Source organism: Heterodontus francisci, chromosome 2 (assembly GCF_036365525.1).
Source record: "Heterodontus francisci isolate sHetFra1 chromosome 2, sHetFra1.hap1, whole genome shotgun sequence".
In the NCBI taxonomy this organism is placed as follows: Eukaryota; Metazoa; Chordata; class Chondrichthyes; order Heterodontiformes; family Heterodontidae; genus Heterodontus; species Heterodontus francisci.
The window spans coordinates 79,172,776-79,197,938 of record NC_090372.1 but is presented as its reverse complement, the minus strand read 5'-3'; the positions used below and the strand labels follow the sequence as shown (position 1 = coordinate 79,197,938).

General features: G+C 43.2%; 1 protein-coding gene across 3 annotated transcripts in view; it reads left to right on the top strand.

Annotated features, from left to right (window-relative positions):
- The window catches only part of colq (collagen-like tail subunit (single strand of homotrimer) of asymmetric acetylcholinesterase), a 250,889-nt gene that overhangs the window by 10,627 nt on the left and 215,099 nt on the right, over positions 1-25,163 (top strand). For all 3 annotated transcript variants that reach the window (XM_068050814.1, XM_068050809.1, XM_068050799.1), the window contains exon 2: positions 21,016-21,125. In XM_068050814.1, the coding sequence (XP_067906915.1) occupies positions 21,016-21,125 (110 nt within the window). The remainder of the gene's footprint in view (positions 1-21,015; positions 21,126-25,163) is intronic.

The window sequence follows — 25,163 nt, the reverse complement described above, 5'->3', positions numbered from 1 at the left end:
AGCTTCGACATCCGATAAACTACTGAGAATTAACTCAACATGCAGTGCACATCACAGCATCTATGAAATTAGGGCAAAAAATAAGCCCAAAAGAGTCCTGCATGACTTGAACATTTCCAATTTTGTCATGCCCAGCCTGGACTGTCAGGGTCTCTGATTTTACCTTCCATAGTAGCCCACCCTGAATTACTTCAAATTATTCTTGGCCTTAAGGGAGTATGTTAATTAATCATAGAGAAAAAAACAGTCCATAACACCAAAGCTTTATTTACAGAAAGGAACACTTGGATTGTAAACCAGTGTGGTGCTTTCTCTAACCCATTCTCCTCCTGTAACATTGTTACCCTTGGACAGTATAGTAGGTTACATTGAGGAGAAAATGAGACAGAAGCAGCAGTAATGAAAACAGCAAATTTACTTACAGCAGAATACATGCATGTCAAATTACTCTACACTACTCATTATAAACAGTTATACCCAAATCCAACAACTATGCCCTATCTGCATGCAGTCGGAAATACTAATATATTCCTGTGATCAGACTTTAATATTAAACCTTTGTGACTTTGTTGCATGTAATGTGCGCTGATTCGTAGTCGAGTAAGGAGTTTTAAAATGGAGAACAAACGTGTAAGAATCCCATACACTTGATCCAGCAGTGTGTATTCCCTTATGGTTTATGGTTCCCTTCAGTGATCTCGGCTGAACTTAGGTTTTGCCTGCACATATACGCAGCCAAGAAAAAAGAAGCAGTATAGACAGATAGATGTAAACGTTTGCTATATACCCTCTGCTTCATTCACCTAATGTGTTTGGGGACCTGTTTTTATTAACACATTGAAATTTCCTGACATCAAGACCTTCAATATATTTTAAATGATAGGATTACTGTCACAAAGTGAGTTGCTGGTTTTATTTACTTCAAAGATCAATATTGTTTATTTCACTGATTCAATTAACACAAGCTCATTGTAACATTACTGAAATAAATTGTAGTTCCCCTATGAAGATCCTAATGCATTTAGCAAATAAATCTAAATTTGGACATATCTCAGCAGATAAGTTTGTAAAATTCAGTTTTTGAATTCAGCCAGCCACACACTTGTATCGTACATAAAGATAATGCATTGTTACGGTTGTCCAAAAGCTATACCTCAAAAAGAATTAGAAGATGTGTAGGATTTGACACTGAAGAAACTAAATACTGGTGCTTGAAAAAAGGCTTGTTTGTGAGTTCTGCTGATTGGTTTGATGAAAGACTCCATTTCAGCCATGTGTTACAATATACTGTTACATTGGCAAAAGGTTCGAGAACCAGAGGACACCAACTTAAGATGATTGGCAAAAGAAACAATGGCGACTTGAGGAAGTACTTTTTTAATGCATGGAGTGATTAGGATCTGGGATGCACTGCCTGAGAGTGTGGTGGAGGCAGATTCAATCAAGGTTTTCAAAAGAGAATTGGATATTTATCTGAAGAGAAAAAATTTGCAGGGTGATGGGGAAAAGGCAGGTGAGTGGGATTATGAGTTGCTGTTACAAAGAGCTGGCATGAACACGACAGGCCAAATGGCCTCCTTCTGTGCTGTAACCATTCTATGATACTATAAAGGGTGTACAAGAGGAATATAGAGGAACTTTTTTTCTAGTTTCCCTCCGTCCATATGGGAAAGTGACAAATGTGTGCTCAGCACCTAACCCAGAATTGTAACCCATCATATTTACATAAGAAAAAAATAGGAGCAGGGCCATATGGCCAGATTGCTCCACCATTCAATAAGACCATGGCTGATGTTTTACCTCAAATCCACTTTACTGCCCTATCCCTATTTGCCTTGATTCCTTTAAGAGGAAAAATTCGATTGCTCCCGTGTTCAGGCAAGGGGGTCGTGATTCACAATTAACCCGCGCCTGGTCCCATTGCGGCAGACAGCACGCAAGCTTCATGCTGCTTCCTCATTTGAATGATTTCAGTGAACAACCCAATGTTAACCATGCAGGGGGTCAAGCAGCATGCATGGATAGCATGTATTTCAGCTGGCCTGCATCTCTTAAAGGCAGCCTGTCCCTCTTTAAGGAGAGCTGCATTCATACAGAAACTGCTGCTGACTGTCTGTGTTAGAAGTGGCTACAAGGAGAAGCACATCAGATGGAGCAGCAGAGCAGAGAGAGGGCTCCCAGGTTTGTCTTGTGATGCTCGAGGCATTAGCATAGGAGATGCAAAGGAGGAGAGAAACAGTATTCCACAGGGGCCAGGAGGCCCTCAAGGCAAACTCTCAGAAGGAAATAGGAGCAGCTGGCCATGGAGATCAATTCTCTGAGTCTTGCCTCGAAGAGCTGCAAGAAATTCAGTGACCTTATGGTGACTGATGGTGAAGGTCATGAATGTATCTTCACATGACTTCTCATACCCACTGCACCACCAACCTCTCATGCTGCTCAATGCACCACAGCCCAATCACTCACCCATCAGCAATCAGGACACATGCCTAACATTCAGAGATACCACCTCACCCTCACACATGTACCAATTATACCAGCCTTCCATCCACCTCTCTCACAGCTTCTATATACCTCCAGCTATTCAACTATAGTAGGCACATCTTCCAAACACATTGAAACATACTCACTGACATTCTTCCCTCTCTCTTGCAGGACGAGACCCACAACAGGAGAGAGCAGAGCTGATTGGGAGGGGACAGGCACACCTGCATCATCTGAGCCCTCTGGAGGTCCCAGTGCTCTGCAACATGGAGATAGCTGTGACAGAGCATCCAGCATTGCTGAGAACATTGAGGATGACGGTATGTTCCTGCAGTATGCCTGTTCTCAAATCCCACCTCACCCCGCAACCTCCTATCTGGAAGGTGAAAGCTGCATTGGCATAACCATGGACGTATTGTTGCTTTCAGATACCCAAGAACTATTGCCTTGCCAGTCACTGTAACCTCATGAGGAAGGGCAAGATCTACTGCAGACCTCTGAGGAAGAAGCGCCATCACTTCATCTGACACCAACAGTCACCAGTTCAGACACTGACACTGCACGTACCTTAGAGAATAGTATAGAGTGGGAATCTGCACATGGTAATTATCTAAACACAAGTGGATTGCAGCCTGGCCAGGGGGAAAGGACAATTTGTGTGCCAGCTCCCAGGAGGTTGAGGTCAGAGAGGGTTTCTGCTGCAGGGGCCTCAGATGAGGTCTTAAATGGAGTGGGCTACAAGGGAACGCTGATGAGCATGCACGTGCCAGACAGCCTGTTGTCACTGTCAAGAAGCATGGAGGAGTCTGGCTCCAATTTGGTAGAGAGCTTTGTCCCTATCCTTTTCAGCATGAAATTGGTGGCCGACTCCATGGCAGAATTTGTGAATCCACCTATGATGCAGCATCTGGTGGACAACGTCTCAGCTTCATTGAAGCACAGATGGAAGCCAGACAACATCTCAGTGCTGCAGTTGAAGCACAGATGGAGGTCATAAGATTCATGCTTGCTGCCATGCAGGCTCAGACTGTTGCTATCATGGCTGTGGATCTCAGTGCAAACAGGAGCTTGCTGGCTCTAATGGCAGTCCAACAGATTACTAGGATTGCTGAGGCACTGCCCTGGGGGAGTCCCAGTAGCACCATGAAGCGCAAACCTCTGATGGTATGTAACAGAGGCTGTCAGTGCATCAGGAACCTGGAAGTTTCAGCAACACATTTTTCAGTGGCTTTTTAATCCAGCCATTGCATTTGCATCTGGTTGAATTTTATGGGCCCCCTAGGTACAGGAATGGAGCTGGGGTGGCCAATAAAATTGCGTGGGAAGGCCAGGGGGTGGAATGCCCTTTGCCTTCCTGATTTCTTTGAGGCCCTTAAGTGGCCAATTAATGGCCACTTGCATGATTCTGCCTCACTTTTCTGGAGGACGGAGGGGCCTGCTCCCTCCTAGCAGGGTCGGAGGCATCCTTCCTTTGGGGCAATCCAGAGCCCCTGCAGGGTCCCCTGATGGTCATCGCCATCCCCCAAGAAGACCAACCCCCCACCCTCACCAACATCCCCCCCCCTACCACCCTGTCGCCGGGACCTACCTGAATGTCCCAGGGTCTTCTCTTCTCTTCGGTACTCAGAGCCTCCTGTAGTGCCTACCACTCCTGGTGGCGTTGCCAGTACTGCAGACCTGCTGTCCCTCCTATTGGCTAGCAGCTCTTGGAGGCGGGAGCTCATCCCTTAAAAGGACAGCATCCCCGATGGTGGGCAGTTAATTGCCTGCCCGGCATGGAATTGCAATGGGGGTCCGATGGAGGATTGAGGCGGGGTCCTCCCCCACCTCCTGCCCGCCCCTGGGACCCATGTCGCAAGAATAAAATTCAGCCCCAAGTTTCTCAACCAGTGTGCGGGCATGACTTTTTAAAGGGACCCTGTCAGTGTTAAAATTGAAGGATGGTAGATGTGTTTTGACAGAGCCAGAACCTGCACCGATGGAGGCTAAATGTGAAAAGGCAGCACCAGCGTCTCCAATGTGTCTCTGGAGATAATGCTGCGGGCTGTAAGGGTCCACAGGGAAGGTGAGTGGCAAGGCATGTTCAAGTACAAACCCCCTCACTCTGCCTTCCCCAGCCTTCTTCAGCGCATCACGTGTCAGACCAGCACACCTTGCAGGTGCACCCATCTCTCTCTATCGAGATACCTCCCCATCTGACAAGACACCACAGACACTCGCCCTTATCCTATTGCCATGTCACACCTATTCCTCACAGTGACCCTCCACAAATGTTGTCCTTCCATCCCCTCAACAGGTGTCGATTTCTCACACTCATAGATCTCTTCTATCTCTCCTTGCAGGAGAAGAGAATATAGAACACCAGGGAAAGGCAGAGAACTGAAAGTGGCCTTCCAGTCATTGCTACCTTGGTAGCAGCACATGAGGAGGTGCCGGAGATAAGCCAGGATTCAGTATGCCTGGCCACTGGACATGGGGAGGTGGGAGTCTCCCAACTACCTGGTAACAATTAAATATCACACAGCCTTATGGCATATAACTCTCACTCGTGTCAGCTTGATGTCAGCAGACACTGAAATATTATCAGCTGCACAATGAATACTTAGAATCCTCACACCTTGTCAGTTTTAATTCATGTCTTCATCTTCCTCTGGGCCTACAAGCATCCCTAGGGAGAATGATTCCTCAGTGGAGGTCACTCAGTCTGAGGATACACCATCACATGGCTCATATGCATCCTCCACCAGCTCAGATACACACACCTTGGTGGGGCCTCCAAGACCGGTAGTTGGATTGTCACATGGTGAAGTACATACAACAAATGAGCAGGAGCAGGTGGTGGAGACAGGAACAGCAGTGGAGAGTCCTTGTTGGAGGACGGAGGACACTCCAAGCTCAGATGCTGAGCTATGGGAGCCATTGACAAAGAGGACTATGTTGGAGCAGCAGTGGAAAATGTGTGAGGTCTGTCAGCATTTTCAGAGACACTATGCAAAATTGGAAAGAGATTGGGGGAGTCCATCTCTAGCATGAGTGTCATCATGTCTCAGGCCTTTGCACTGATATTTATGTCTATGGAAAGAGTGGCACCTACATGGAGCATCAGATGTGGCAGGCAACTGAGTGCATGCTGGCTCTCATCAATGGCCTGCACACTCCGTTTGCCACATTAAATATGATGGAGGAAAGTCTCGCCTTGGCAGTTCAGCACCTCATTGAAGTGCAACAAAGTATCCTCCAGCTCTTGGCTAGCAGGGAAGTGCAGGTGGGCCATGAGAGGGAAGATGGAGAAACGGGTTAAAATCCTGGAACTCCCTTCCTAACAGCACTGTGGGTGTACCTACCCCACATGGACTGCAACGGTTCGAGAAGGCAGCTCACCACCACCTTCTCAAGGGCAATTAGGGATGGGCAATAAATGCTGGCCTAGCCAGCAATGCCCCACATCCCAGGAACAAATAAAAAAAAGTGGGAGCTCTGTTCAAAGCACTTGCATTCCTGACCCATTGCCCCCCCCCCCCCCCCCCACCCTGACTCACCCCCCCCCCCCTCCCCCAGTCAAATCTCCACATGCTGCCTCCTGTCCCCATGGCCAAGACCGTCCCTGCATAGGTGCAGGTGGGGCAGTCTTTGGTGGGGCCCTTGTGGGCTCCAAAACACTGAGGACATCAGCCAACAGCATCTGCGCAGAGAGCAGGGAAACAAGCAGCCTGCCTGGAGCTTTGCTGAAGGCACAGAGGTTGCACCACGTAGGAGTCATAGAAAAAGGAAGATAAAGGATTTGTAGTTGCACAAAGGTATTCACTTGGGTTTTTAACACTGTTACATTGTTACATCTCTTTTCGTGTTTATAAACCATGACATTTATTTCAAAGCTTCATTGTCCTATCCTCCCCATTTTTGTCTGCTAAGTGGCCTCATGCCTTGTGAACAATAATATGAGGAAAGTAAAAGATGGGTGTCTGAGAGAGGGGTAAAATGTTGCTTGTGGGACTGTTTTGTACTGGGGAATTTGGTGAGGGGATGCACAGTGGGTTCAGAATTGCTGTGAAAGATGGCTGTAATGCCTCAGATTAATTGAAGTATGCCTGAATAAGTCCGACCCGGGCATCCCTGGCAGCAAAGTGAGCAGCTACATACGCCCACACATCAGGCTGCTCCTCCTCCAAGGATGCAGTGCGGTCATCACTTTCCTCCTCCTGGAGCTTCGGTCCTCACTGCAGCGCAGTGCTGTACAAGGCATAACAGACCACTACCATTCTGGAAACCCTGGCAGGTGCATACTGAAAGGTGTCCCCTAATCTGTCCAGGCACCGCAAGCAGTGGGTAACTGTCACCCCTCCGAACCTGCCTGTACCAAAATGGACCATAGGTGGGAACATATTAGCAAACCAGCATGCCAATCACCGATGCCAATTTTCTGGCTCTCCGGCCTCCGGTCTCACTTCTGATGAGAATCAAAAATTCTGCGTTACCTAATATTACCTATATTAAAAATCTTACATCAGTGTATTGTCACTTTTTTGAGCACACCTTTGCATCCACTGTTTGAATTGTAAATTCCTCTGTTCCCATTCAAATTTCCCATGTTAACTGTCTCCGACCACAATTTAATTACAGGCTCTGGCCACTAAATGTGCTGCATTATTTTTTCCTCCCAAACCATTCAAAAAGCTTTCTGAAAAAAAATTGTCTGCCTTTAATATCTCAGAGAAACTGAAGTCTCTCATGTTTTAAACAAAAAGGTTCTAAACACATTTTTGTTAAAATTACATAGTTCACAATAATATCATGACATTTCTTTGTTGAATTAACTTACTGTCTTTTAAACCTTTACTAAAGTCTTTTAGTAAAAGCTTCAACCTTTCAAAATCGTGGACTTGGATTTGACATTCATATCCACACTGTGACTCTGTTATCTGATTGTAGATTCTGCAGTGTAAACAATTCCCAGAATACATCAGTACTAATTGGTCAGCTGAACCCCTGGAATATTTTCCATTAACTTCTAGCAGTTTCTGATCAGCTATTTTTTTCCTATTTATTTGAAGAACTAAAGACTGATGGGGATTTGCTGGTGATATTTGTCAAATCTCACAATCTGCTGCCCACAAGTGCATCTCACAAGTGATGGATGCCATGTTTGCAACTTAGGTGCACTTCACTACTGATTAGGCCAGTCGGAATGAGCAGGCACTCAGCTTTGCCACTGTGGCTGGATTCCCACTGGTCCAGGGAGTCATAGATTGAACCCATGTAGCAATCAAAGTGCCCCCAGATCACCCAGGAGTCTTCATCAACTGATAGGGATTCCACTCCATCAATGTTCAGCTGGTCTGCAATCACCGAAGGATTATCACGCATGTCCATGCAAGATTCCCAGGGAGCTGCCATGATGCGTTTGTCCTGAGTCAGTCAGATGTTCACACCTTGAAGCAGAGTCAGCAGGTGGCTCCTTGGAGACCAGAGCTATCGTCTAAAGACTCTGCTGATGATACTTGTGAGGAGCCCAACCACTGATGCCCAGGAAAAGAACAGAAGCTACATGAGCACCAGAGTTGTAATTTCAGAAAGGAATCAGGATGCTTAGACAATTAAAGGACCATTTAAGGCCAATGTTCTGAGACCGACTGGAATTATACAGTTGGCCAGCAGGCACCCCCGTGGCAGCCAAAGCCTGGCTGATGCATGGAGGGGGCCTCCTATTGGCCCTCCAACCTCAGGAACCTGTCCTTCATCCTTAATTGGGCGGCTGATGTGCTCCCTCTCCACTAATTGTCCAATTCATAAAATATCGCACCAGATGCTGATGTAACACAGGGTCCGTACCCGGAAATGCGCCCGATGTTGGGGTCCTAGCCCCAGAACTAAAATCCAGCCCTTAAAGTGCCAGCTAGTCACATTAATTAATGTGATTAAAACGTCATATCAGGATTTGAGTGCATAATCTAGGTTGAAGTGCTGATGGAATCAGATGTCCTGTACTTTGGAAAATATGTTAAACTAAGCTTCCGCCTGTCTGTTAAGGTGGATAGTAAAGCTATATGGAAAAGGAAAAAGATTGACAAAGGATAAAAGTTCTCCTTTGGGGAAAGGCCAATATTACTAAGCTGAGATGTGATTCAGCAAAAGTGTACTGGAAGCAGCTACTTGCAGGTAAATTAGTATCAGAGCAGTGGGAGGTATTCAAGGAAGAGATAGAAGATTCAGAACAAATATATTCCCACAAAGGAAAAGGGTGGAACTCCCAAATCCAAAGCCCCCTGGATGCAAGGAGCATACAGGGTAGGTTAAGGCAAAAAATGGAAGCTCAGTACTGCAGAAGACCTAGAAGAGTATGGAAAGTGCAGGGGTGAAATTGAAAAGGAATTAGGAAAGCAAAGAGAAGGCATGAAAAATATTGGCAAGTAAAATCAAGGATAACTCAAAGATTTTTTATAAATACATAAAGTTCTAGAGAATAACTAAGGAAAGATAAGGACCAATTAGAGACCAAAAAGTAACTTGTGTGTGGAGGCGGAAGACGTGGGCATGGTTCTTAATGGACACTTGGCGTCTGTGTTCCCAAAAGAGGGTAACATAAGAACTAGGAGCAGGACTAGGCAATTCAGCCCCTCGAGCCTGCTCCGCCATTCAATTCGATCAAGTCTGATCTCATCTCGGCCTCAACTCCACTTTCCTGCCCGTTCTCCATAACCCTTCAATCCATTATTAATTAAAAATCTGTCTATCTCCTCCTTAAATTTACTCAATGTCCCGGAATCCACCGCACTCTGGGGTAGTGAATTCCACAGACTCACAACCCTTTGAGAGAAGTAACTTCTGCTCATCTCTGTTTTAAATCTGCTACCCCTTATCCTAAAACTATGACCTCTCGTTCTAGCTTAAACCATAAGAGGAAACATTCTCTCTACGTCTACTTTGTCAATCCCCTTAATCATCTTATTTACCTCAATTAGATCTCCTCTCATTCTTCTAAGCTCGAAAGAGTAAAGGCCTAAACTGCTCAATCTCTGTTCATAAGACAAACCCCTCATCTCTGGAATCAATCTAGTGAACCATACGCTACAGACCTTGTAGTTAAGAAGGAAGTGTGTGAAATATTGAATGGGCTCAATATATAGTGAGAGAGGAAATTTTAAAGGATTTATTAAGCAGAATGGGCAGGCCAGTGGCAAATGGAATTTAATACTGACAAGTGTGAGGTGATGCATTTTGCCAGAAAGAATAGAGTTTCGCAATATATACTTAATGGCACAGTTCTAAAGAGTGTGCAGGAACAAAGATCTTTGAAGGTGGCAGGACATACTGAGAGTGGTTAGTAAAGCATATAGGATTTTGGGCTTCATAAACAAAGGCATTGAGTACAAAGCAGGGAAGCTATGCTGAATCTTTATAAAGCTCTGGTTAGGCCCCAATTGGAGTATTGCATCCATTTCTGGTCCCCAGACTTTAGGAAGGATGTGAGAATCCTTGAGAGGGTGCAGAGGAAATTTACCAGAATGGTTCTAGGGATGGGGGATTTTAGTTGCCAGGTTAGGTTGGAAAATCTGGGGTTGTTCTCTGTGGAGCAAAGGAGATCGAGGGAATATTTAATAGACGTATACAAGATTATAACAGATAAGTGAGGCAAGGAAAAAACCTTTCCCATTAACTAATGGTACAAGGACTAGGGGACACAGATTAAATGTTTTGGGCGAGAGATGTAAAGAGAATATGAGGAAGAACTTTTTTACACAGTGGGTAGGAATGAGACCTGGAACTTTCTGCCCACAAGGGTGTTGGAAGTGGAAACAATCAATGATTTCAAAAGGAAATTGGATGGCCACTTGAAGGAAATAAACTTACAAGGCTATGGGGATCGAGTGAGGGAGTGAGACTGACTGGATAGCTCCATGGAGAGCTGGCATAGACTCGATGGGCCAAATGGCCTCTTTCTGTGCTGTAAATGACTCTATGATTCCATAAAGAGAGAAAGGGATAGACTGCATAATTACAAACCAGTCAGCCCAACCTCGGCAGTGGGCAAATTATTGGAAAAAGTTCTGAGGGACAATATTAATAGTCATTGAGAAAGGCACAGATTAATCAAGGACAGCATGGATTTGTTAAGGGAAGGTCCTGTCTGACTAACTTGATTGAAGTTTTTGAGGAGCTAATGGGGTCGGGTGGTTAATGAGGGTAGCATATTTGATGTCGTCTACATGGATTTTAGCAAGATTTTTGACAAGGTTCCACTGGTGAGAAAAATATAAGTCCATGGGATATAAAGGAAAGTGGCATGTTGAATTCAAAGTTGGCTCAGTGGCAGGAGGTAAAGGGTAATGGTCAATAGGTGTTTTTATGATAGGATGGCCATTTCCAGTGGGGTTCTGCGGGACTCAGTACTAGGTTCCTTGTTTTTCATGGTATATTATCAATGACTTAGACTTAAATGTAGGGAGTACGATGAAGAAGTTGGCAGATGATACAAAAAATTAGCTGTGTGGTTGATAGTGAGGAAGAAAGCTGTAGATTGAAGGAAGATATCAATGGACTGGTCAGGCGGGCAGAAAAGTGGCAAATGGAATTCAATTCAATGAGGTGTGAGGTAATTCATTTGGGGAGTGCAAACAAAGCAAGGGAAAACACAATAAATGATAGGATATCGAGAAGTGTAGAGGAACAGAGGAATTTTAGCTGCATGTCCACAGACCCCTGAAGGTAGCTGGTTAAGGTGGCATAAGGGATACTATCCTTTATTAGCCGAGGCATAAAACATAAGAGGATGGAGTTTATGTTAGGACTGTATAAAACATTAGATGGCCATAGTTAAAAGTACTGCATACAGTTCTGGTCACTGCCTTACAGGAAGGATGTGATTGCAGAGAGGGTACAGAGGAGATTTACGAGGATGTGGTCAAAAATGGAGAATTTCAGCTGTGAGGAAAGATTGGGTATGTGAGGGTTGTTTGCTTTGGAATAGAGGAGGCTGAGGGGAGATTTAACTGAGGTGTATAAAATTAGAAGGGGCTTAAATAGAGTGGATGGGAAGGACCTGTTTCCATTCGCAGAGAGGTCCATAACCGGGGGCATAGATTTAAAGTAATTGGTAGAAGGATTAGAGAGGAGTTGAGAAATGTTTTCACTCAGAGGGTGATGGGGATCTGGAACTCACTGCCTGATAGGGTGATAAAGGCAGAAACCCTCATTGCATTTAAGAAGTAGTTGGATATGCACTTGAAGTGACCTACCTACAGGTTTATGGACCAAGAGCTGGAAACTGGGAAGAGGCTAGATAGCTCTTTTGGGCCAGCACGATGCATCTCCTATGTGCTGTATGGCCTCCGATGTGCTGTAAATTTAAATTTTTTTATTATTTGTTTGTGGGATGTGGACGTTGCTGGCTAGGCCAGCATTTATTGCCCATCCCCAATTGCCCTTGAGAAGGTGGTAGTCCGCTGTCTTCTTGAACCACTGCAGTCCTTGGGGTGTAGGTACACCAACAGTGCTGTTAGGAAGAGAGTTCCAGGTTTTTGACCCAGAGAGAGTGAAGGAACAGCGATATAGTTCCAAGTCAGGATGGTGTGTAGCTTGGAGAGGAACTTGCAGCTGGTGGTGTTCCCATGCATCTGCTGCCCTTGTCCTTCTAGGTGGTAGAGTTTGCAAGTTTGGAAGGTGCTGTTGAAGGAGCCTTGGTGAGTTTCTATACTGAGTGAAATGTGGGTCTGTATCTTAAACCACAGGATATAGATATATCAGCAAATATGCTCACTTTTCCTGACCTGGTTAGATCATTAAACTGCTTCCTACATTGCTTCCAAGATTGGGGCATAACATCGCTGCTGCTCACCTCCTAAGCAACTCCAATGACACTTCTTGATGAAAGCCATAGGTTTCGTCCTCGTTTTGTTGGTGAAAAGTATGTCCCTCCTCCTCCGGACTGTCCTGAGCTGTAATTCCACTGAGGCATCATCGAATTTGGCTGCTGTCTTTGCTCTATGTCCACCATACATCCTGAACACCTCCAATTTCCATTTGTGCATTGTCCCTTTAAACACAGCTGAGATCACATCATGCAGATACTCATCATGCCAGCTGTGCAGATTGGAGGCGTGAAACCTGGAAGTTATAATTAATTGATAAAATTGAGTTGAGGTCACAGATTACAATATGTTCATTTGACTTCTGGGTTTTGCCCATGCAATTCCAATTCCCCTGCACAGAAGACACATTCATATGGATATTACTATTATTACTATTGCTCACTGATGCTCAGGTTGGGTTCTACCAGGGCCACTCGGCTCCAAACCTCATTACAGCCTTGATCAAAGCATAGACAAAAGAGCTGAATTCCAGAGTTGAGGTGAGAGTGACTGCCCTTAACATCAAGCCAGCATTTGACCAAGTGTGATATCAAGGAGCCCCAGTAAAATTGAAGTCAATGTAAATCAGGGGGAAAACTCCAATGCCTGGAATTATACCTAGCACTAAAGAAAATATTTGTGGTTTTTAGAGGACAACCATCTCAGTCCCAGGACATCGCTGCAGGAGTTCCTCAAGGTAGAATCATAGGCCCAACCATCTTTAGCTGCTTCATTGATGGCCTTCCCTCCATCATAAGGTCAGTAGTAGGGATGTTCGCTGACGATTGCACAATGTTCAGTTCCATTCGCAACTCCTCAGATAATGAAGCAGTCCATGTCCCGATGGAGCACGACCTGGACAACATCCAGACTTAGGCTGGTAAACAGAAAATATCAATTTTCCACACAAGTGTCAAGCAATAACCATCTCCAACAAGAAAGAGATTGACAACCTCCCCTTGGCATTCAATGGCATTACCATCATCGACCTACCCACCCTCCCCCCTCCCCACCCAGCCCCACAATTCAACATATTGGGACTCACCATTGACCAGAAACGTAACTAGACCAGCTACATAAATACTGTCACTACAAAAGTAGGACAAAGGCTGAATATTCTGCAGTGAGTGACTCACCTCCTGATTCCCATTACAAGTTGCAAGTCACAAGGAATACTCTCCACTTGGCTGGATGAGGGCAGCTCCAACAAAACTCAAGAAGCTCAACACTATTCAGGACAAAGCAGCCCACTTGATTGGTACCCCATCCACCACCTTAAATATTGACTCACTCCACTGCTGATGCACAGTGGCAGCAGTGCGTACCATCTATGAATGCACTGCAACAACTCACCTAGGTTTTTCATCAGCACCTGCCAAACCCGCGACTTCTAACACCTAGAAAGGCAAGGACAGCAAGTACATGGTAACACTACACACCTCCAAGTTGCCCTCCAAGTCACACACCATCCTGACTTGGAAATATATCACTGTTTCTTCTTCATTGCTGGTCAACAGCCTGGAACTCGCTACCTCACAGCATTGTTGGAGTACCTTCACCACATGAACTGCAACAGTTCAAGAAGGTGGCTCACCACCACATTCTCAAGGGTAATGAATGGTGAACAATAAATGCTGGCCTCATCAGTGATGCCCACATCCCATGAATGAAAAAGAAATTAACATTAATGTCTGGCAAACACTGACAGGGTTTGCCCTTCCTGCTGCATTTGCAATTGCACTTTGGGCATGCACCTTTTGCATGTGTAGAACTAGTTCTGCTCTCTCTGGGTCGCTTTGTAAATCCTGAGGCAATATAAAGGGGGGCTGAGATCCTTTGGAAAAGATATCCACCCTCTTTTTGACATTTGCTTCTGGGAAATGACATTCCCCAGAGATAAAGTTCATGAAAATTAACTACACAGTTTTTAAAATTAAAAATTACTTTAAGGAGTGTAGAAGTATCTCCTTTGGAGAAAAAAAGGACTAAATAAAGATCCAGACCCTAGTAGCTGAATAAGGAATTGCAAAATGGTTTAAATGCCCAGAGGGTTTTAAAAAAAAACTGAAACAAATAGTAGCGAGGACTGTGAATTGTTGGGATTGTTTTCCATTACGTTAAACAGAGACATCAGTTGTTACAACTGAAAAATTAGTTTCTTTGTCTTTAACGAGCTCATGCTACCCAATTCAACATATGTACTCAGTCAAATCATGATTCCATATAATTATATTATTCTTTATTATTGAGTTCATAAGTCTCTGTAAGAACTCAGGTACCGTGCTTTATATTTCCAGCCTGATTACTGCAAACAATGCTCAAAACATTTACACCAATTCTACCTTTGATCTCTACGTTCCATGCACACTAACACTAAACTACAATACATGATGTTATGACCAGGTGAGGAAGGGGTCTCAGGCTCCCCTTTCGGCCCTTTTCTGGTTTGACTGCAACAAGGTTTGTTCTTTTAACACAGTGATTTTAGCTTACCATCTCAGTGAGCCCTTGCTCACTGTTCCTCAAATATAATTACAAATGAACCAAGCAGACAGGTTTTCTTGAGTTTGATGAAGAAAGATGTAAGTTTATTAACCTTATCACTCTAAACTGGTTAAAATTGTTAAAATACACGACGCATCCATGCTCATATTCATATGAGAGGTACACACACACAAATAGATACAGAGGGGAAAAGTAGAGTTGGGAGGTTGAAGTAAAGCCCGTAATAAATGGAATTCAAATACTGAGTTTCAATGTCCTTGGTTGAAGTTAAAGTCTTGAAGTCCTCGCTGGACCATGTGCACAATTTGGGCTTGTTCCTCTGGATCAGAAGGCTGATGAGAGGCTTTGGCCGTCTTCTTGGTTGTTGCCTGTAAGGTTCTGTAGTCTTGAGGCTTAGTAGCTGCCACTGAGACTTCCCTGGGACTTTGCTGGAGAGAGAGAGAGAGAGGGGTGCTTTCTTCTTGGAGTTCAGTTAATGTCCTTTTTTTCACTCTCTGGCATAATTCACAAACTCAGTATTACACCAGCAGGTATGTCATGTTTGAACACAGAAGTTTCTGGAAGGTTGTTTGAAATTCAAAGTACTTCTCTCAAGCTGTGCAAGCATACTTGGTGGGGGGAGGGGGGGTTTGGTTCTTTCAAAGCCAAAGAGTGTTGAGGCGTTTGATGACCACTATTGACAAACCATTCTAGATTTGAATCAGAGCGCACCCCTATTGTTCCCGCTCAACTGGGTAATTACCTCTGTCTCCGTTCGGCCTTTGGCTTCTCATATGCAAGTTGCGCGTGGCCATCTTTAGCTGTTCTGTCTTTTAAAAGTTATTTATAATGTCCAGTAAAAAGTCTCAGGCAGAGTTCCATACGACAAAATTAATATTTTCCATTTGGCATGAGGGGTTTCCGTCACAATTAAAAGACACACAAAGCAGACTTCAGATAACATGGAGGCAAGAAGATAAACTGATGTTCATCAATCTTTCCTAATGATTCTGTTACCCATGGTTATATGGTCCACATAAGCTCTTTAATCACTTTATTACCATAAACACTGACCAAACAGCATGTCCCAGATCCTCAAGACATGAATGAGTGACTTGCCCATTCTTTCAGCTTCTCATCCTTTCCAAAACATCCCTGTTCAGCAGAACTGAAAGTTGCTTTAACTCATTATGTGCTGATCCCATAACAATGAGATGCAATGAAGTACATGGGTAGTGTGAACTCACATTCTCACATGAATTATACAGTTGATGATATCTAGAATGAGCATTTGATCAGGTATGGTCATGGTGCAATTTTTACTAGATTTTACACATTAGCCATTTTAGTTATGTAAATGGTAGATGAAGTATGAAGACCACATTAGACCTTCAAAGATTAAGCAAATTAGAAATATTTGTAGGATTAAGAAATGGTGGGTGTGTTAAATTAATTCTTCACAAATGAAGACAAGAGACAGTTCCCAGTCCCAAGTATTTTAGTTCAGGAATCTATGGTAGATGTAATGGTCACTAAAACACTGTTTTAAAGAAACTCAAAGAATGACCAAATGGGCCACATCATAATGAAAATGAAAGAGGAAATACGTTAGGCTGTATTAAGATTTATAGGAGTTGAATAAATATAGGAACTGTACATGAAGGTTTAAGGGAAAACATTGCTATTTAAATATTCAGAAAAAGGAGTCTGGCAAGAACCAAGAGACCAAGGAATAAGTACCTGAAAGCATTTTACAGGTTGCAATTGTACAACCGAGGTGGGAGGAGTGTACTGTCTTTTCTAGTTCCACTTCTCTACAGGTCACACCATATATTTAAATGTTTACCCAGTTGCCAATATGGTCAATCATATGTTCTTTGGCCTCCTTATCTCGAGAGAAAATGGATACACGCCTGGAGGTGGTCAGTGGTTTGTGAAGCAGCGCCTGGAGTGGCTATAAAGGCCAATTCTAGAGTGACAGGCTCTTCCACAGGTGCTGCAGAGAAATTTGTTTGTCGGGGCTGTTGCACAGTTGGCTCTCCCCTTGCGCCTCTGTCTTTTTTCCTGCCAACTACTAAGTCTCTTCGACTCGCCACATTTTAGCCCCGTCTTTATGGCTGCCCGCCAGCTCTGGCGAACGCTGGCAACTGACTCCCACGACTTGTGATCAATGTCACAGGATTTCATGTCGCGTTTGCAGACGTCTTTAAAGCGGAGACATGGACGGCCAGTGGGTCTGATACCAGTGTCGAGCTCGCTGTACAATGTGTCTTTGGGGATCCTGCCATCTTCCATGCGGCTCACATGGCCAAGCCATCTCAAGCGCCGCTGACTCAGTAGTGTGTACAAGCTGGGGATGTTGGCCGCCTCGAGGACTTCTGTGTTGGAGATACGGTCCTGCCACCTGATGCCAAGTATTCGCCGGAGGCAGCGAAGATGGAATGAATTGAGACGTCGCTCTTGGCTGACATACGTTGTCCAGGCCTCGAATCATATACTCTACTCATTTTCCCCAAATAAAATACACCAACTGGGTTTCTTTAATAAACAACAAAATTATCAGTTTATTATAAACCAAGACTTATCCAGTAATGAAGGTACCCACACACACACACTCACACACACACACTGGTTAAAGAGAAAAAAAAAGACATTCTCACTGCAGAGCTCTTTTACAAAAAACAGACAAAAAAGAATACTTTGGCCAATACTTCTTAATTCTTGAAGAAATGACATACAGGCTGGTGTGCAAGAACATGTAGATGGGTCATTGGGATCTTTTCTGGAGCAGTTCTTTTCAGGTGGCATCAAGAGTTAATTTGACAGACCTTCCAGGAGCTCCTCAGGAGAAATTCAGCATCAGGGGTTGTAGCTCTCACACACACTCGATACGCAGTGTTTTACAGAACGAAGAGGAAGGAGGCAAACTAGGTGCTTCTCTCTTGGCAGGTTGATCTCCAACTGCTTTCAACAACAGTCCACACCCCAGCCAGAAAGTCAAAACAATATCTCAGACATGAAACCAACTCCTTCCCCTTAAATCTTGACATGTCACTTCTCTGTTAGCATCTCTCCTAAGTTACCAAGGTTCCTGTATTTTATTGAGCTTAAGGCATGTGACAGCCAGTAAAGGTTTGTTTTCAAACAAGACTGCACAGTGACTGACCCTTGTAAAAAAAAACACATCCATGGAGTCTTTTCAGCTTTCCCAAATAAACTAATATCCATAATTCTAATATACAAATCCTCAAAAAATATTTTAAAATAGAAGCACTTTCATAACGCAATGTATATTCTTCTAAATAGTTTAGAGGCCATAAGGTTGGGTTTAGAAGTAATAGGTCATCCCTTGGTAATCTACTAAAATTCTTAGAAGAGGTAACAACAGTGTTAGACAAGTGTGATACGATTAACTCAGAGTTGCAGAAATAATTTAATAAGCTTTCACATGTGAGTCTTTAATGATTTTAATTGTTAAAAATTGTTGAAAATGCATGTGTTTGAGTATACATGGATGGAATTGTTCGATGTCCAACTTTATAGTGTCTTGAGTAGCCAGTGAAAATGTAGTATAAACAGAAAATGCTGTAAATACTCAGCAGCTCAGGCAGCATCTGTGGAGAGAGAAATAGAGTGGTTGATGATGATAGGTCACCAAACTGAAATGTTGGGTGGAATCTTCCTGGCCTCACAGAGGTGGATTTGGAGGCAGAACCAGGAGTGAAATGTGAAACTTGCACTTTGGATCGGCTCCCTGACACATTCCCGCCTCCCCGACGCGTTCCCACCTCTGAGTGATCTTGCTGGAGGTGGGGTCAACGTGGCAGCTGCTACACTCCTAGCAGTGGCGGGCAGCCAATTAGGCCAATTAAAGGATCAATTGGGACTAGTTGCTGATGCTGCTGGGATTTTTCCCGGTGATGGACTGGCCTCTGAGTGAGTTGGGAGGTTGGCAGCAGCTTGGAAGCAGCCCCTGGTGGCAGGCAGGAGGGACATTGGGACCTCCTGTCACTGGCCCCATGAATGCGTCACAAAAGTGCAAAGGGTGCAGCCTCAGCTATAACCCTTCCTATTTGTCAAATATTAATCAGGCTATGAGGGCGCCTCCATTTTGAGGCACCCTCGCACTCCCCTTCCGGCCTCAGCAGTGCCCACTTCTGCCAGTGGGGCTGCCTTCCATCCAGTCCTGCAGGTCCTCCTATTGGGCCTCCTGCCTCGGGAACCTGTCTGTCATCCTTAATTGGATTACGAGCATGGAGGCGGCCTGTTGATTGGACGTTTCCCAGAAGACTCCAACTGTCGGCACATCTCAGACCCAGGCATGGTTGGGTCCCGAAAATTGTCCCGACAATTTGAATTTTTCAAAGGGCATAAGGTGCTGCCTGTTGACTCTGTTTCGCTTTCCACAGATGCTGCTTGACTTGCCGAGTATTTCTAGCGTTTTCTGTTTTTATTTCAGATTTCCAGCATCTATCATGTTACGGCCAGGTAAGGAGGGGTCACAGTCTCCCCTCTTGCCCTTCCTCTTATTTGACTGCAACAGGGTTTATTCTTTTAAACAGTGGATGTGCTTACCACTTCAGTGAGTGTTTTACCTTTTTCCTTTGTTATGATTGTAAAAGAACCAATTAGACAGATTTTCTTCAGTTTAAACAAGAAAGAGGTGAGTTTATTATACTTAACAATCTAAACCTGATCTAAATAAAATAATAAAAAAACCTACACATTCATGAAAACACTCATACGAGAAACACACACACACACACACACACACACACACATTACAGAGTGAGGAGCAGTAGATTTGTGGTCGGATTAGAGTCCAGAACAAACAAAAATTAATACACAGTCTGTGGGGTTGGGTAATTCTGTTGTCTTTCGGCTGAAGTTGTATTCTTGGAGTCTTTGGCTGATAGAAGTGCACTTTGTGACTGGCCCACCTGGCTCAGGGTTTTCTTGGAAGCAGAATTTTAGGTAGCTTTCTTCACCTGGTGTCTTTGTCTTGGATCTAGCAACCAGCAGCTGGGCTTTGCATGCCCCACCAGGCCTTCTGGAGAGAGAGAGAGAGAGAGAGCCCTTCTGGCTTCTGCGTCTGAGTCACTAGTTTGTCTGCTGTTTCCAAGGGATACTCCCAGCTTTCCTAGAGTTGGATAGACAGACAGTCACATGACTGCCTCAGTGCATTCTCTGGTACCTTCTAACGAGATGCAAGTTCAGGAATATTAATCTCAGGCCTCAAGATGCCAATATTGGAGGTGTTTGCCCTTTCAATGTTAATGTTTCAGGATGTCTTTGAATGTCCTGTTAATGAAAGCAATCTCAGGTAGTTCAATCAATACAGCAAGCCATTGTTTTGGATACAGGCTCATCAGACATATGTCTCCTCTTTGATGAACTGGAATGTGAAAGGTGTTTCAATGCAAATTGTGGTGGCCATTTTAGCTGCCAGTTTTTAAAAAAAGGTTAACTGTAGTTTTCCAGCTTTTTTTTCATCAAAAGTTTAATGTAAGTTTCCAACCGATTAATTTAAATTTCTCATTTGGCAAAGCAGGTTTTTGTGACAATAGTATTTTGCTTTTGTTTTAGTGAACATGCAGTTTCCTGCTTGCACTGCTGTGAAAGTAGAAGGCGTTAATCCAGTCTAACAGTGGCATTGAAATGTGCAAAGAGAGAATCAAAGGGTTAGATTTCTACAGGCTATGATCCCTGCAGTTACGTTAAGTCGGCCCCCCATGATAACCTGTCACTGCAGCTTATCTCTGCTTCATTTTTTTAAAAAAGAAGCAAAAAGACACTTGAATAACAAGCATAGTGTCTCCTAATATTCAAAAGGAAACAAACCCAGCTAATTTAAAATGTCAATTTTACTGACAAATGAAATTGAACATTTTGAATAACTGATAAATCCATGATTTTATTTCAGTCAATACTAATCTGTAGAATTTTATTTCTGCCTAGTATACAATTTAAACTCTTAACATGGCTACCTGTCAATCAATACAAGACCAGCATTAAGATTTACATTGCAATATTAAAATACTCTGTCCTCTGTCTAAAAGCAAGATATTGAATAGAAATTCCCTTTAAGATCAATGCATTGCTTGCTCCAATTCTTGAGACGCTTATTACTTAAAGTGGGAGTGTTATCTGTAATGGTAACAACAGGAAGGTGATGCCTGATTGTATTTCCTTTGTGATACAGCACTGGCGCCTGTGGAACACAAAAAGAGGATCACTAACAAGTGTTGTCTTCTGACCCCTCCACCACCCCCGATGTTTCCACCACCCATCTTCACGGAAGGCAAAAGTCTTGTAAGTACTGCTAAGTTCCTTCGTGCCATATCCACTTTGCTATCATTGTTACTAGCTGCATGATGGCTGACTGCGCCCAGTTGCACTGTTACCTTCACTGTTGCTTTAAGCTTTGAAATATCCTTTGCAATTTTCATCAGTTACATGTAGTCTGTAAAATAACTGCTGTAGAAATTATCTGCAACAAATTTCAATGATGATGCCACAATTGGTTGTGAACATCTTGTTTGTTTTGAACATTCAGTACAAATTCTATTGTGGCTTTTTTTTGCAGCTATTCAGCTGATTTTAATTGTTTTCGCATCTTGCATATATAAAAAGGCACAGTGTCTACTTTTTTTCTGTAAAATTATGAACATATGTTCCCATGATATTAATCACCTAAACAGATGTATTCCTGTTGTGCAAGTGAGCCATATAGGCTGGGAAGGTCACAGGTTTGCCCTGTGGTTTGAGCTGAAGTAGCTGATCTCTGCCAGCAGCAGCAGATACTTGGTGCTGCGGGAGAGGAAAAAGCGTCAAATAGAACTCAGCTGTGATGCCCCAGTGTTCAAATAGCCTCTCAATAGCTATAGTCTAGGTTTAAGCATAGAGAAAAGCCATAGGGTAAAATGACAGAGATTTGCTGGTGCCGATGAAACCATAACCCAAGAATCAGCATCTTCAGCAGAGAAAGAAATAAAATCAGAAGTAACATAAGGCATGTGTTCATCAAGGTTTTTTACCTATTCAGCAATTGTTTTAGAGCCTCGTGCCAAGATACATCCTGAACTGATAAAACCTCATTCATGGTACAGTCATTCTGTTGTTTATTACTGTCTAGAGGAAAAAGTCGAATCACAGACTTTCTCATTTCATATAAGCAAATTGCATTTTAGGTGTTCTAACTGGCTGGCCGTAAGTGAGTAATCCCCAGCGTCACACTCTAAGAACCATATTTCAATTAGTTTTAATTTATCTACTAAAAGCCTTTGAGGCTTTGTAGTGACAGAGTGTTTGAGTTGATTAAAACACTGCATTCCAACTCAGATCCTACTGGGGCCTGTGGTGCAACCACAATATTCTCTGAATACATATGGAAACGATGGTAAGATGTGCCAATGCAATGCACCATGGAATGATTCTCCACACTGACTTACTGCCCTCACCTGAGAGTAAAGAATCTCAAATGTTGTGTTCTGCCCCCTCTGCTTCTCCAAAGCATCTTTGCTCATCGAAAAACTGTACACATAGTGTGAGTAGTTCAGCTGATAAGAAAACAAATTTAATTTAAATTTAAGTTTAATTTTAAAAAGGAGAAAAAACATGGATTGCGTTGCTTTTTATGCTGGATATTCAGGTGATATACCAGTTGGAAGATCATTTGCTTTCCTGGAGGTAGGGAGCTGCTCCTGTTTACTGTCCCGCAGCTGGTTACAGAGCATCTTGGAGTGGCATAAAGGTAAAATTACCACCCTTTGTCAAGTCCAAAACTGATCAGAAGGTCAGGCTTGGGGGTGGGACAGGAATGAGCCTTAGGAAAAGAGTGTTCATGCCTGGCACTAAGACAAATTATAGTCTCTGTTAACATTCAACTGGACATTGAAAATATCTTGATTTCTATGCAGTTCTATGCATTTCTCTCTGTTAATGCAGGATTTCTTGGTTTGGCTTGTTTGTAAGCTTTGTTTAGGTGATATAGATATAAAGACATTACCTTTGGCTCCTTATTACTATTCACTATTTGTTATTATATTTGTATTGATGATTATGCTCAGTTTCTATAGTTTGGAAATACTCCCTGGTTCCTATTTATAGTACAAAGGGTTTAATTGGATTCCTTAAAGTGGTTTTTAATATTTTTATAGGGTAAAAACCAATGGGTACCCTGTTAAAGGATTTATGTTGGAGTGAGGGAAGTACTGAATGGGGTACATCGGAACTCATTGCTGGGAACACAACGATTAATAATTTATGTCAATGATTTGGAGTCAAAAACTCAATGCAAGGGATGGAAGACTTGAGGTAGCTCAGTGATGTTGAACAGTGACTAATGCTCAATGCACAGAGATGGAGTGGGTATAGTTACTCAGGGAGCTTTATGTTTTCACATCAGTAGCATTTTGCTTTGCATCAGCATAAATTACCTTGTGTGACTGAAGGCTTAATCCAAAGTCAGGACCTAGTCCATCATTGGAATAAGACTCTGTGGAGGAGGCAGCTCCACTCTATGTTGCTGTGAAGACAGCTTAGTTCTAGCTCTAGATTTATACCAAACAAGTTCAATGTCTGAAACCCTTTGGCGCCAATGCTAAGCATATAATCTCAGTGCAACCCCACTTCCTGATCTATGCCATGTTTCCCAATAGTGGGAGAGAACATCACATATAGGTGATTTCTGGCAGCAAATTACAGAGGGCATTAGAGTGATCTGAGAGAAAGACATGCATCTACACTTTTGGCTTGAGGCAACAAGATAAACAAAGGAAAATACAATGGAGATTTACTTGAATACCCCCCAAAAAGTAAAGAAACAATGGGAAACGTGTGCCAGGATAACATGCAAGTAGAAGCATTTAAATAGTGTTGATAAAGATTGACATACACAATGTAAAATACCAAAGGATAGAATTTACACATTTGTGCACTTGGAGCACATACTAATAATTTGGGCAGTGACCTCAGTTGGCCCTGCAGTATTTACCTTCCATTATGCTTGCAAAATCCTGAAGGCCTGCTGACATCTGTGCCTGGATTTCTAATATGCACTGCTGGCAAAGATTGTGCCTGGATTATGAATTCCTAAAATCTACCTTTAAATTTACACTTGAATATAAACAATTACTATTAGATGCTGCTAACTTTAACTTACTGTTTACACTGGTAAAACTAACACAGTGGGGGACCAGGTAGCTCAGTTGGCTCAATGGCTAGCATGTGGTTCACAGCAACGTCAACAGTGCAGGCTCAGTTCTGGTCTGTGGAAGGCAATGGGAAGCCACCTCATATATCCTCTTCCCTAGTCGTGGTTATCTCTCCTGGGTGGCGAGAAAGAGCAGAGGACCTGCTCTTGGGCAGACCACCACCACAACATGGCATGGCACCCTCTTTAGGATAGGTTCTATGTGGTATTATGACATTGATAAATAAATGCTGGATTGGCCTTAAGGCTTCCAGCAACACTCTGCTGTGCTGGATGCACACATTAGACAGACAATACGTGACTTTATATGCTCTGGATCGACTATCAGAACTTTAGACTATAATTAACAAGTCTGTAACTTAAATAAATAATTTAGGAGTTGGGTAATGTGTTGTTATACTGTTGAAGTGTCTTTAAGCACCAATTCATGATACCATGGAATAGATTTGATTCCTCCTCTTACAAGCACTGCCCTCTGCCCCTGACCACCAACTTCCACCACCCCAAATGAGCTAAAGATCTCAACTGCACCATTGTGGGAAGATACTAATCAGAAGACAGTTTAGAAAAAAGAAGGAAATTTTAGGAAAGAGACACCCATAGGCTTCAGAGCAGGGCTGGCCAAGAAATGAGAGAAAGCTGTCCTGTCCATCACAGGAGGCACATGCCCAGGGAGAATAGAAAGGCTAAAAGGCAGGGAGGTAATTACCTCAAAATATACAAATAACCAGGTAGCTTTTCCCGATATAGCTATTAGCTGTATTCCTTTCCTCAAGGTCTGACAGTACATTGAAGTATTTGCAGAACATGAAACAGATTTGTATAGCAGCACATTATCTGCCCTTATCCAGAATTATTTTCCTTTGTGTTTCTTCTTTTTGTTGGTACCTGTACTACAGTACCTACCAGGACAGAGGAAATGTCAAGATACTAAATAATACTAATAAACGACAGTGCTATAAAAAATCTGTAGTAATCTCTTTAACAGCGAATAGTATTTTGCCGCAGTATGGAATGCTTGCAAAGATACCCTCTGGGTGTCTAGCACACTTATTGTAACTAAAGCAAAATATTGCAGAGGCTGGAAATTTGAGAGAGAAACAGAAAATGCTGGAAATACTCCGCAGGTCAGGCAG